Source organism: Harpia harpyja, unplaced genomic scaffold, assembly GCF_026419915.1.
Source record: "Harpia harpyja isolate bHarHar1 unplaced genomic scaffold, bHarHar1 primary haplotype scaffold_120, whole genome shotgun sequence".
In the NCBI taxonomy this organism is placed as follows: Eukaryota; Metazoa; Chordata; class Aves; order Accipitriformes; family Accipitridae; genus Harpia; species Harpia harpyja.
The window spans coordinates 16,619-30,785 of NW_026293192.1; the positions used below are offsets into that span (position 1 = coordinate 16,619).

The 14,167-nt window shown below is 51.4% G+C and overlaps 2 protein-coding genes across 2 annotated transcripts; both read right to left on the reverse strand.

The window, feature by feature from the left end:
• Positions 1-1,886: 1,886 nt before the first annotated feature.
• LOC128138232 (olfactory receptor 14A16-like) lies at positions 1,887-2,909 on the reverse strand. The gene has a single exon (XM_052779540.1). It carries the CDS (start codon positions 2,862-2,864, stop codon positions 1,887-1,889), a length of 978 nt encoding a protein of 325 aa, XP_052635500.1. The 5' UTR covers positions 2,865-2,909.
• Positions 2,910-9,890: 6,981 nt separating this feature from the next.
• LOC128138233 (olfactory receptor 14J1-like) lies at positions 9,891-10,868 on the reverse strand. Its single transcript, XM_052779541.1, has one exon. It carries the CDS (start codon positions 10,866-10,868, stop codon positions 9,891-9,893), a length of 978 nt encoding a protein of 325 aa, XP_052635501.1.
• Positions 10,869-14,167: the final 3,299 nt, after the last annotated feature.

Sequence of the window (14,167 nt, forward strand, 5' to 3'; positions counted from 1 at the left end):
TCTCTACAACTGTATTGGAACAGATGCAAACCCTGCTTTCCTCTGTGTTGGGGTCCTCCATGCATTAGGCTGGGGCACCACTATATGCACAGCTAAAATGAGAGAATAAATTACCTTGGTAATTCTCTGCTAAGCATCCTTGTCTGCCTCCTAAGCCAGCGAATAAGTGACTTTTACATGCTAATTTGTCCTCACTGGCTGTCCCATCAAACACAAAGCTGTGGTTACCTGAGGATTTGACAATGCCTGGGAGTTCCCCACAAACTGTCTGAATTCTTCCAGTACCCTGCTAATGCTCCTCTCACACCCAAAACATCCCAGTCCCTGACTTGCTTTGCTCCTGTACTTGGCTCTGTATCCCAGCACTGAAATGCACGTCCTCCTCCTTCTGCTGTCTCAAAATCACTACTTCAGGTCCTCTCCCTGCCTTTACCACACTCGCTGCTATGCACACACCGCTCTCTCCCTGCACTGCCATGTGTCTCACAAATCCAGACTTCCCGCCTCCCCTGCAGTTATGGCACTGCAAGAAGGTTCTGCCTTTTCCAGGATCATGGATGTTTCTTGTGGTCCATCCAAGTCTGGGGAGTGAAGGAGGAGAAGAGAGCAAGGTCAGCTCATGAGGCATGACTGAGCACAGCCACCCCTAGCAGCAGGCATTCCCTATCTGCCAGGTAGAGGCATGTACACAAGACGGAAACATCTCCATTATCCTTGACGTGCACAAGAGGGGAATTGCTTCCTGCCATCTTCCCAGGACAAACGTCCTCCTCCTCCTCCACTCACACGGATCAACTGCTTTCCATTTCTGGGCTCAGGCGTGGTTGTAAGGATTTGCTAAAGCCATCAGCCATTACCTTGTTTCTGACCGACATGCCCTGAGTCTCTCTCCCAGGTGTGCACATGGCCAGTCACTGCTGCTCGGGGCCCCACTCACTCTTCTGAAGAAGCTGGGCAGAGTTGGCCATTTTCCCCGTTGCAGGCACTGAGCCCAGCCGGAGGATGGAGATAGCCTCACAGCCAGACTTAGCATAAACCGGGTGAACAGCCAGTGCTAGAAATGGCTGGTGAGGGAGGCTGGGGGGTGACAAAGGCCCTGGGCCACCTTCCTGGTCCGTCCATGACACCAAGGGCACAGACAGGCCTCCTCTCTCCTGCACCTGCATGTCTCAGCCCCCATCCAGGAGCCCTGTCTCTGCACCACAAACCCCCTGATGCGAGGCCTCACCCTGCACGGTCACGCAGTACAAGCTTTACACAGATGTTTTTCCCTCCCCGGAACCTTCCAGCTCAGCCCAGCTCCCTCCAAGACCTCCCCCTCCCTTGCCCTCTCTCCATCCCAGACCAGTCTGGTCTGGCCCCACAGCACTACTTGCCACAGGGTGCTGCAGAGCTCTGGGCACTCACCCCAAAGCCCCAGCCCCTCTGTAGGGCAGGACTCAGCCAAGAGATAGGTGGGCAGAAGGAAAAGGAGGTCAGTGGCACCCTGTGCCCCCTGTTCTCCTCTTCAGGATATCCTGAGAGGTCTGCAGCCTCTTTGTGCCATCCCATCTCCCCAGGCTAGCACAAGAGCCCTAGTCCTTGCGGTCCTCAAGAGCTCCTAATCCCCCAGGGACAAAGCAGCCTGCCTTAAGCCGGTGCAGCCAGAAAGGTGTTTTTATTTCCCATTCATTCCTGCTAAGCAGAAGATGGATCTTAGACAAAGAAGTTGCTACAGGTCCATGTATTTTGCTTAAATAACATGCTTTCCCATTTCTACAAAGGTTCAGTGTCACACAAGGAGGGTGGATATTTAAGGGGATAAAATTTATATTTATTTGAAGACAACATCATCAAAAGTGGAAAAAGGGAAAAACAAGTAAAGAAGAAAAGGCAGACTTGGCCTGTCATGACATACACTGGGAGTCACTTGCAAAGGAACGTAGGCAGTCTATGGCTGCTGAAAACCATTCAGTTGCCAGTTTCCTCAGGGCATCCTTGAGCTCCTGGTTCCTCATGCTGTAGATGAGGGGGTTCACTGCTGGAGGCACCACTGAGTACAGAACTGCCAGCACCAGATCTAGGGATGGGGAGGAGGTGGATGGAGGCTTCAGGTAGGAAAACACTGCAGTGCTGATAACAAGGGAGACGACAGCCAAGTGAGGGAGGCACATGGAAAAGGCTTTGTGCCGTCCCTGCTCGGAGGGGATCCTCAGCACAGCCCTGAAGATCTGAACATAGGACAGCACAATGAAAACAAAACACCCAAATCCAAAACAGACACCAACTACAAGTACCCCAACTTCCCTGAGGTAGGCATCTGAGCAAGCAAGCTTGAGGATCTGGGGGATTTCACAGAAGAACTGGTCCACAGCATTGCCTTGGCAGAGGGGTACTGAAAACGTATTGGCAGTGTGCAGCACAGCAGTGAGGAAACCAGTGCCCCAGGCAGCTGCTGCCATGTGGACACAAGCTCTGCTGCCCAGGAGGGTGCCATAGTGCAGGGGTTTGCAGATGGCAACGTAGCGGTCGTAGGCCATGACAGTGAGAAGAAAATACTCTGCTGACATCAAAAAGACAAACAGAAAGACCTGTGCAGCACATCCTGGGTAGGAGATGGCCCTGGTGTCCAAGAGGGAATTGGTCATGGCTTTGGGGACAGTGGTGGAGATGGAGGCCAGGTCAAGGAGGGAGAGGTTGAGGAGGAAGAAGTACATGGGTGTGTGGAGGCGGTGGTCAGAGGCAATGGCGGTGATGATGAGGCTGTTGGCCAGGAGGGCAGCCAGGTAGATGCCCAGGAAGAGCCAGAAGTGCAAGAGCTGCAGCTTCCGTGTGCCTGCAAATGCCAGGAGGAGGAACTCAGTGATGGAGCTGCTGTTGGACATCTGCTGCCTCTGGAAGTGGAGCACTGAACAGGGAGGCAAGGACAGTGACAAGTTAGGGCATTTTTCTCTGACCAAAATCAAAGCCATTTCTCATACTACATGTTCACCACATTTTTTCCATTTCAACGAGATCTCTGTTCAGCTCTGTGGATAGAGCTCTGGGTGCTGCTGGCTGCGTGTGTCGTGAGGAGCAGGACCTCTGCGTATTGGCTGCCACGGAGTCAGCCCTGCTCTGTAGCAGTGGCTTTCTGGTCGGTCAGGGGGGTCAGTATTGGTGTTTGAATTGGTCAGATGAAAGTGCTCCTAATGTAAAAGTGCTTGTCAGCATCTGCACTCCCAGGGCTAAGAAACCACAATCAAAACAGTGTTTGAGTGTGTCGTGGTTTAACCCCAGCCAGCAACTAAACACCACGCAGCCGCTTACTCACTCCCCCCACCCAGTGGGATGGGGGAGAAAATCAGGAAAAGAAGCAAAACCCGTGGGTTGAGATAAGAACGGTTTAATAGAACAGAAAAAGAAGAAACTAATAATGATAATGATAACACTCATAAAATGACAACAGCAATAATGAAAGGATTGGAATGTACAAATGATGCGCAGTGCAATTGCTCATCACCCGCCGACCGACACCCCGCCAGTCCCCGAGCGGCGAATCCCTGCCCCCACTTCCCCGTTCCTATACTAGATGGGACGTCACATGGTATGGAATATACCGTTGGCCAGTTTGGGTCAGGTGCCCTGGCTGTGTCCTGTGCCAACTTCTTGTGCCCCTCCAGCTTTCTCACTGGCTGGGCATGAGAAGCTGAAAAATCCTTGACATTAGTCTAAACACTACTGAGCAACAACTGAAAACATCAGTGTTATCAACATTCTTCACATACTGAACTCAAAACACAGCACTGTACCAGCTACTAGGAAGACAGTTAACTCTATCCCAGCTGAAACCAGGACAGAGTGAGAGGTGGGGGGGTTAGAGCTCTCCACTATCTCATCTGGTGATTTTCTTGGATTTCAGAAACCCTCATCATTTCTGCTTCACTCGGAGAAAATAAAGTGTGTCCTGTGAGGAAAGAGTACTGTCTGTGGCTTAGTGCAGAGCGAGGGGAGCTGGTCTGTCACTCTTGTTGCCAGCTACACTGAGCTCTCACCTTTCTGAGATGGAGTGTAATCACAGCCCCATGTTAACCTGAAAAGACACCAGGCACTAGTGAAAGCAGAGACACCCACTGTCCAACACCAAGTGTCTCCCCCTTTCTCAAGGTCTCTGCACCCCACCTCTTGCCAAGGACACAAATGGTTCATTTCACAAACCCAACAGCATTTCCTCAGTCATAGTGTCTCTGTGTTTCTCCATGGGGCATTCAGAAACACCAAGACACTATGGGACAGACCTGCATCCTGGAGGGCAGCTCACAGCTTGGAAGGACACCCCAAGAATATAGCCAAGTGTCCTGATGATGGTATCTCAGGAACTCAGCTCATTTGCTAGGGAATAACATTGGCTACATTGGCCACAGCCTGGAGGAAAGCTTGGACAACTGTAACCTTGTTCCCATGGACACAGCTGCATGGGAGGACCCACAAGATCAGTGTGTGACTCTGCAGCTGAAACTCCCTCCCCCAGAGAGCCTGACAGCCAGAACAAGATAACAATAGCAATAACACAGATTAGTGGAGAATAAAGGAAAAATGCAGCAATTGACTGGCTCAGAGAGGCAAAGGCGGAGGCAGCTGAAGTCTCAGGAAAGAGTTACTCTTACCCAGCTGTACATGCCACCCCCCAGACACCAACACAGCCAGGCAGTTGTTCTCAGTCCCTGTGCTCTACTGCAGGAGGTTCCTATCAGACTGACTGATCTCTCAGAGTTACAGCTCAGGAATCTGAGTGACTTGTTCAAGCATGACAGCTCCTTTTCCATTTCTCCTGAAAATTCCCCAAGAGTAGGAAACTGAAAAAACAGACTCAGGAAAGATCTTTATGATATAGTAATCCCTGTTTCGACCTTGCCCTTGAAAGTTTGTCTTGAAATGTCCTGGGATGATGTGGAGCTCTGAGTGACCCACACAGCACCCTCTTGTCAGCAGAAGGACCCTGCCCTGCTGGGGGTTGCTTCTTTCATCCACAGCTTCTCCCCACTCTGCTGTTAGAGCTCCCCAGGCAGGCAGAGTACTTACCCTGACCAGCAGCAGAGTCCCTGCCCCAGCACACAGCCCCTGGGGTGCAGGGACCCTGCTCAGAAGGACAGCCCTGGGCACCCCTGGCTGCACGCCCAGCTTCACACTCCGCAGCCATCCCCGGGTGAAGGCAGCTGACATGCCCTGTCCCTCTGAGGGTGCAGCACAGAAGCTGTGCTCCAAAGCACGTCCTTTTTCTCTACACTGCACAAACTGTGAGAGTTTTCCTGAAAGATCCTATAGGCTGTGGGATGTGCCAGCCTTAGGAGATCATTCCAGGAACCACAGCTGTATTGCCCTGCAGCAAGACACTTACCCTGTAAAGGGCTGTGAAAAATTGTCTCCAAGTGAGCTCTTCTCTGTCCTCCCACCCCAGACTGCCTTTAACATCTCTCTCTGCCTCACTTCTCTCCCCTCGGTGCCTGCAGGCAGTGCCCTCAGCCCTGCTGCGCTTTGCAGAGGAGCTGCTCCTGGGCAGAGCTGTCTCTCTGAAATGCTGTCTGCTTGCCATGAGCTCCCTCCATCCCAGGTGCCCAGCCCAGCTCAGGAGCAGAGGACCAGCCCAAGGCAGCACTTTCTCTGCCCCCTCTGGGCTCCCTCCAGGTGTCCCTGGGGCTCCAGGGGAACCTGCTGGGAAACAGGCTGAAGCAATCACTGGTGGTCCCTCCCTCAGCTGGGGAGAGACACTTTTTTCCTGAAATAATATTCTCCTCTCAGAGACAAAATTACCTCTACATGCCACATTTTTTGGTCGTATTGTTAGACAGGATACCCAGAGAGAGGCAGGCAGGGATCTCCTTTACCCCTGCTGAGGGAAGGGATCCTTGGGTCAATGGAGGCATCTCATCCTGCGTTTCTACTCATGGCATTTGAAGGAGGCTCAGCTCCCTCCCATGCACACCACAAAGCCACAGGAGGTGGGATTCCTCTTGCCTCAGTTCAGGCACGAGCGAAAAAGACACCTGCATGTGAGCTCCTTGTCTCAGCTCCCATCTGAATTAATGGAGATGGAAGGCAGGAGTCAGGTGTTCAGATGCAAATCCCTGGTGACATTTGAACTGCCAGAGGTGGTCCAAGATACATGTAGGTAACAGCAAAGTTCATAGAGACAGGGCAACATCTTGGGAATCACGTATGAGCCTGGTGGGAAATTCCTTTGGCCAAGTGACATGACAGCTTATGCCCAACTAAAGGCCAAAAGAACCTTTTCCTACTCCTTATCTTCATGGCACTTGATACAGGTATTGATATGAACAACTGCAGTCATGTACCATAGCGACAACTGGGTCTCTCTCTTTTCCATCAGCTGAATTTACTATACCTCCACTGACTGTAATGGCATGTGTCCCATGTTCGTCCCCACACTGCCTAACAGAATTCAGGGCAGGTACTCTATTTAATGTCCAAATCCAGGGCCACAGAGCTACACGAGATGCCAAGGCTGGCAGGGACCTCACAGGAGCTGCTGGAAAGCAATTCCCATTCAGGGTTGGGTGCGCCATAGACGTCCCAGATGGCATTACAGAGAGTGTGATTTGGTGCCTGTTTGCTGTACACTAACGCCATGTCAGAGGCATCAGTCATCAGATGCCGTCAGAGAGGCAAGGTCTGCTCCTTCTCCACCCAAGAGGTGCAGGCATTGCATGAACAAGCAGCATGTCACACAGGGGTTTTTACTCACTGCCTTGATGATCCAACCAATGAAAAGACCAAGAAATTTCGGAGTGTGCCTGGATACATGTTGTCTTCAAGCACATCATCCTCCCAGCACAGCAATGGTCCATGTCAATACTCAGTGGAAACTCAAAAAGGATTTCAAGGGCACCAAGATGAACTTTTGATACTTCGGGAACTGTTACAGAAGAAAAAGAGATAAGGTAGGACCACTGCTGAAATGAGGAAGAGTAGCTCTAGATAGATCTGAGGTACTCTACGTCACAGCCTCGGTTAATACCAGCCAGGTCTCCCAGGCCTTTGAGCTGTGAGGCAGGACTCTGGAGGAGAACAACCAGCAGTGGATGGGGATCAAGCGCGGTGTTACTCAAGCAAACTACACCCTTACCCGTCCATGGGAACCATAGGGGCTGCATCCAAGGGTGCTGAGAGAGTGTTTTTTTCCTGAGGAGGTGCTGGTCTGTTATGACCCCAGTAAGAAAGGAACTCGGACACTGTGGGCTACATTTTAAAATTATGTTCATCGTTGTTAACACTATAAGGAGAGAACGATGCGGATCATCTTAGGCCCCTTTAGATGGTGGGAACCCCAGGTGGTGTTGCATTGAATAGGCCTTCTACCTGACTGCAGCAAACCATGCAGACCCCATCCATAGAAGACAGTCTCCTGTTTTGGTCATTCAGGCTACTGTAGGATTTTCATACAAGGATCAACTCTACTCATCGTCTCAACAGTCAAACAGAAATGATGTTTTCATGAGACTGTTTTGCTGCACTGTTAGATACAGGCAAGGCCACGCAGGAGGCATGATGTCCAGGACAGAGTGGGACCTGCCTGCAGGCTCTTGTGTGATAATATGCTGCTGAGGTTGTCCTGTGGCCAAGGGATCTGTGCAGCATAACACAGGTTTGATGGCCGTGCTGTACATGCAGCAGGGTGCAGCGCAGCTCAGCCCTATGTGGCAGTACATCCCCCCCCCCCCCATCCTGCCAGCAGCAAACAAAAGTTCTCCAGGAAGGGAGAAGGGGAAGAAAACTCTGGAGGCTGCAGGTTGAAATTTGAACTGGCCAATCAAGATGCGCCAGGTACATAGAGGTGACCCTCCTAGCCAATAGAATTAAATGACCACAGGTCAGATTCGACAGGGGGTATAAACGGGGTCCCGCCGGAGGACATGTTGGCAGTCCTCCTCGGAGCAGCGGGTCTGCAGTCGGGGACTCCCCCTCGGGCCAGGGCACAGCCCGAGGTAACTCCTCGAGGGAGAGAGCCCTCAGCTTTTAGGTGAGTGATACGCGCGTTTTGAGCCATCACTTTAAATCTTGGGAATTCTTAAGTCGGCTGTGTAGTACTAATTCTCTTTACGTCATTGAGCCTGTGGTTTTATAAGATGTTACCGGACTTCTAACTAACTTTTGCTGAAGAATAAATCTGAGTTTTAACACCTGTTGGATTTGGTTGGTCGTGCATCCGTAACAAAGACAGAGTCCCTCTCAATGGCATGAATACCCCTGGAATGGGGTGGGTGACCCTTGACTTCACATCCCTAGTTATCTCCTGAAGCTGGAGTGGGACCTGGTGGGGATGAGCACGGCGGTTATAGACACAGGTTTAAGCCCACAAGTCCAACACCCTCCAACTGCTGGAAATGGGGAGTCTGCTGAAGACCGGTCGATATCATTGGGCCAAAGAGAAGGTTGTCAGAAATTCAAGGCTGACCTAGGGGAGATACTGTCATTGTCTACAGCTAACTTATGGGATAGTGCAGAGGAGAATGAGTCAGACTCTTCCCAGGTGTGCACAGTGGAAAGATGAGAAGCCATGGGAAAAAGTTGGGCCATGGGAAATTCTGACTAGGCTTAAGAGAAAGGCATCTGCACTATAAGGTCTGTCAGGCACTGGGAACATGCACCCAGAAAGGCTGTGGGATGTCCACAATGGAGATAGTCAAGCCTCAGCTAGATGTAGTGCCATGGGGGTTTTTGGATCGTAATGGATGACTACCTAATACGGGTAGAAAAGGAAGCCTGGGCAACAGCACCCGAGGTGTCCAACATTAGAAGGGATCACTCTCATTTCTGCCTTTGCTGACAATGGAGTCACAGGTACTTTACCCTGCAGGGACTGAAAAATGAGTGGGTCTAGGTATAGCAGAGTCTGCTTGAAGACGCTCCTGTGTCCCAGATACATTGGGCTTAGCGCCCGTTTGCCTATTCAAAAGAGAGCATTTCATTCACTTTGTCTCTTTTTTCCCCCTCTGTGAATCAGGGGAGCTCGTGACTTCAATGTGTGACTTGCTGTGTGCAAAGAGCGGATATGGACAGATAGAGTCCAGGGCAGGGAGTGTTTTGGGGGGTCCTGGGATCTCAGCTTACACAAAAATGTGGTTTTTGTTCATCTAAGGCTATCCGCTGTGGGAAGTGGACTTCAGAGGAGGTAACATGGACTTAATATACAGCCATTGAGTGTATTACATCACCGCGTGTCTGTGTGCAGCTCGTTCTCCAAGCAGGAGGGAGTTGGTGCCCACGGGCTGAAACATGCAGCTACAGACTTCAGTGAAGAAAGCTCAGATTTGAACAAGGCTGCTGTAAGTGCCAGGTGGTTGAGAGGAAAGGTGGGGCTGGGGGTAGGGATGAAGAATGACCATAGATTGTTAAGACGTAAAGGGTCTTGATTTTTGTATACATTCAAACTCCATTAGGAGGATCAATATGAATTGAGGATTTCTGATATCACATGGTGCATGAGCAGAAAAATAAAGAAAAGTGGGGGGAAAAAAAAGAATTCTTTCTTATTGTTTAGTATTGAAATCTTTCCACTTTGACTACACTCCTGAAATCTAATTTCAGGCTAGCACAAGAGCCCTAGTCCTTGCGGTCCTCAAGAGCTCCTAATCCCCCAGGGACAAAGCAGCCTGCCCCAAGCCCGTGCAGCCAGAAAGGTGTTTTTATTTCCCATTCTTCCTGCTAAGCAGAAGATGGATCTTAGACAAAGAAGTTGCTACAGGTCCATGTATTTTGCTTAAATAACATGCTTTCCCATTTCTACAAAGGCTCAGTGTCACACAAGGAGGGTGGATATTTAAGGGGATAAAATTTATATTTATTTGAAGACAACATCATCAAAAGTGGAAAAAGGGAAAAACAAGTAAAGAAGGAAAGGCAGACTTGGCCTGTCATGACATACACTGGGAGTCACTTGCAGAGGAACGTAGGCAGTCTATGGCTGCTGAAAACCATTCAGTTGCCAGTTTCCTCAGGGCATCCTTGAGCTCCTCGTTCCTCATGCTGTAGATGAGGGGGTTCACTGCTGGAGGCACCACTGAGTACAGAACTGCCAGCACCAGATCTAGGGATGGGGAGGAGGTGGATGGAGGCTTCAGGTAGGAAAACACTGCAGTGCTGATAACCAGGGAGACCACAGCCAGGTGAGGGAGGCACATGGAAAAGGCTTTGTGCCGTCCCTGCTCGGAGGGGATCCTCAGCACAGCCCTGAAGATCTGAACATAGGACAGCACAATGAAAACAAAACATACAAAAGCTAAAAAAGAACTTAAAATAAGAAGCCCAGCTTCCCTGAGGAAGGAGTCTGAACAGGAGAGCTTGAGGATCTGGGGGATTTCACAGAAGAACTGGTCCACAGCATTGCCCTTGCAGAGTGGTACCGAAAACGTATTGGCAGTGTGCAGCACAGTATTGAGAAACCCACTGCCCCAGGCAGCTGCTGCCATGTGGACACAAGCTCTGCTGCCCAGGAGGGTCCCGTAGTGCAGGGGTTTGCAGATGGCAACATAGCGGTCGTAGGCCATGACAGTGAGAAGAAAATACTCTGCTGACATCAAAAAGATGAACAGAAAGACCTGTGCAGCACATCCTGGGTAGGAGATGGCCCTGGTGTCCCAGAGGGAGTTGGCCATGGCTTTAGGGACAGTGGTGGAGATGGATCCCAGGTCAAGGAAGGAGAGGTTGAGGAGGAAGAAGTACATGGGTGTGTGGAGGCGGTGGTCACAGGCTACGGCAGTGATGATGAGGCCATTGCCCAGGAGGGCAGCCAGGTAGATGCCCAGGAAGAGCCAGAAGTGCAAGAGCTGCAGCTCCCGCGTATCTGCAAATGCCAGGAGGCGGAACTGGGTGATGGAGCTGTCGTTGGACATCTGCTTCATCTGGGCATAGGGACCTGTCCAAGGAGGAAAACACAGTAAGGTAGGGGAGACTTCTCTGAGAAGAATCCAAGCTAATTCCCATAGATATTCCTCCTGCTACACACCCCCCCTTTTCTTTTTCCAGGAGACCTTCCTCGTCTCCCTGGCTGGAGCCCTGGTTGATGCTGGCTGAGTGTGCAGTGAGGAGAGGGGCCTCTGCCCACAGGATGCCGAGGAGACAGTCCTGCTCTGCAGCAGTGGGTTCATGGGAACCGTGGGGGCAGGGGCCAGTCCTGCTGTTCAACTTTGTCAGATGAAACTGCTCCTAACGCAGGTGGTCTTGTCAGCATCTGACCTCCCAGTACTAAGGAATGGGGAGGGCAAAGGCAGGGTTTTTTACAGTTACCCCATGTCACCCGGGAAGTGTTCTTGGACATCAGAAACCCTCAGCATTTCTGCGGCACTCAGGGAGAACAGAGTGAGTGCTGCAAAGCAAGAGGATTGTCTGCATCTTAGAGCAGAAGGAGGGGAGCTGGTCTGTCCCTCTGTCTTGTTCCCAGCTGCCCTGAGATTACACCTGTCTGAGATGGAGGCTGCCCATGTTACCCTGAAAAGCCACCAGACACTACTGAAAGGAGAGAGACCCACTGCAGACCACTAAATGTCTCACCCTTTCTCAAGGTCTCAGCACCCTGTTTCTAGCCAAGGAAACACACGGCTCATTTCATCAACCCAACAGCATTTCCTCAGTCATAGCATCTCCGCACCTCTCTTTGTGGGCTTTCAGATAACAGAAAGATGCTATGCAAAAGATGTCCATGCTTAAGGACAGCTCACAGCTTGGAAAGACACCCCAAAGACATAAAGCCAATGTCCTAATGATTACATCTAATCCAGGGAAAATCAGTTCATTCCCCAGCCCCTCAGACTGCATTGCCCACAGCCCCACAGGTGGAAGCTGGGACACCTCATTTCCATGGTGTCGTGGTTTAACCCCAGCCAGCAACTAAACACCACGCAGCTGCTCACTCACTCCCCCCCACCCAGTGGGATGGGGGAGAAAATCAGGAAAAGAAGCAAAACCCGTGGGTTGAGATAAGAACGGTTTAATAGAACAGAAAAGAAGAAACTAATAATGATAATGATAACACTAATAAAATGACAACAGTAATAATGAAAGGATTGGAATGTACAAATGATGCGCAGTGCAATTGCTCACCACCCGCCGACCGACACCCCGCCAGTCCCCAAGCGGCGAATCCCTGCCCCCACTTCCCCGTTCCTATACTAGATGGGATGTCACATGGTATGGAATACACCGTTGGCCAGTTTGGGTCAGGTGCCCTGGCTGTGTCCTGTGCCAACTTCTTGTGCCCCTCCAGCTTTCTCACTGGCTGGGCATGAGAAGCTGAAAAATCCTTGACATTAGTCTAAACACTACTGAGCAACAACTGAAAACATCAGTGTTATCAACATTCTTCACATACTGAGCTCAAAACACAGCACTGTACCAGCTACTAGGAAGACAGTTAACTCTATCCCAGCTGAAACCAGGACACATGGACACACCTGCATAGGAGGACCCACAAGGTCAGTGTGTGACTCTGCAGCTGAAACTCCCATTCCCAGAGAGCCTGACAGCAAGAATGAAATAACCATAGAAACAACACAGACAACTGGAGAAACATGGGAAAATACAGTGAGGGTCTGGCTGAGAGAGGCAAGCAGAGAGGCAGCTGGGCACTCAGGAAAGTTACCCTTACTCAGCTGTTCAGACCTCCTCCCAGACACCAACATTGCCAGGCAGATGTTCTCAGCCCCTGAGCTCGGCAGTGGGAAATGGGCACGTGGCTGGAGAGCTGCACCCACGGCTCTGCTGGAGCTCTGGCTGCTGAGGAGATGGTTCATGCCTTGGACCCCCCAGCTCTGAGGGCAGAGGCTTTGCTGGGAGGGAGAGAAGCCAAGGGGGCTTGCTCAGAGGAAGTGGTCTGCACTGGAGGGGATTATACGGAGTTTTCTGTATTCTCTCTCCCACAATGTTTCTGGGTTTTGTTTCCTCTCATTCCCTGATCATATTCTTGCTGGCTGGAGATTTTCCTCCTGGGAGGTGTTTCCCTGTGCCACTTCTTTTCCCTGTCAGCACTCGCAGATCACATCCCAATCTGTGTGCACTCCCCCTGGCCCTACAGAAACCTGCCTGTTTGCAGGGCACTGGCCAGGCACAGGCTCCTTTTTGCAGCTGGAAAAGGGCAGATCAGAACAACACTGGGAGGTCCAGCAAGAGGTGATTCTGGTGTTGTCCATGGGCGGAGGAGTGGCTGAAGGCATTTTAGGAAGCTCTTGGCAGACCTACTGATCATTCAAAGTTGCAGTTCAGGAGTCTCAGGGACTTGTTAAAACTTGAGTGCTCCTTTTCCACTTCTCCTTTTCTCTCCTCCTTCCCTACCCCTCTGGAATAGGAAACTGAGAAGACAGACTCAGGAAAGCTCCTTATCTTTATAATTCCTGCCTTGATCTTCCCTTGAAACATCCTGTCTGAAATATTCTGGGGGTGATTGGGAGCTGTGAGCATCCCTGACCCACGCAGCACCTTCTCGGCAGCAGAAGGACTCTGCCCTACCCTGCCCCACCAAGGGTTGCTCCTTCCACCCACAGCTTCTCCCCACAGGCCTGTGGGGAGTCCCTGGGCAGGCTGAGTGCTGACCCTGGCAGGTGGCAGAGTCCCTGCCCCAGCACACAGCCCCCCGGGCTGCAGGGACCCTGCTCTGAAGGACAGCCCTGGGCACCCCTGGCTGCACACCTGGCTTCACACCCCTGCAGCCATCCCTGGGAGAAGGCAGCCATCATGTTTTTTATCTCCCTCTGATGGTGCAGTGGAATGTCCCTGTTCTGCAGCACATCCTGCTCCTCTACAATAGATGAACTGCGAGAGTTGTACTTACAGATCCCATAAGCTGTGGTATGTGCCACCCTTAATAGATCCCTCCAGGAAACACAGCTGCTTTTCCCTGCAGCCAGAGACTTACTGCGCAGAGGGCTGTGAAGAATTCTCTTTGAATCAGCTCTCTGCATCCTCCCACCCCAGACCGCCTATAAACTCTCTTTGTGTCACTCCTTTCCCCTCAGTGCCTGCAGGCAGTGCCCTCAGCCCTGCTGCGCTTTGCAGAGGAGCTGCTCCTGGGCAGAGCTGTCTCTCTGCAGTGCTGCCTGCTTGCCATGAGCTCCCTCCACCCCAGGAGCCCAGCCCAGCTCAGCAGCAGAGGACCAGCCCAAGGCAGCACTTTCTCTGCCCCCTCTGGGCTCCCTCCAGG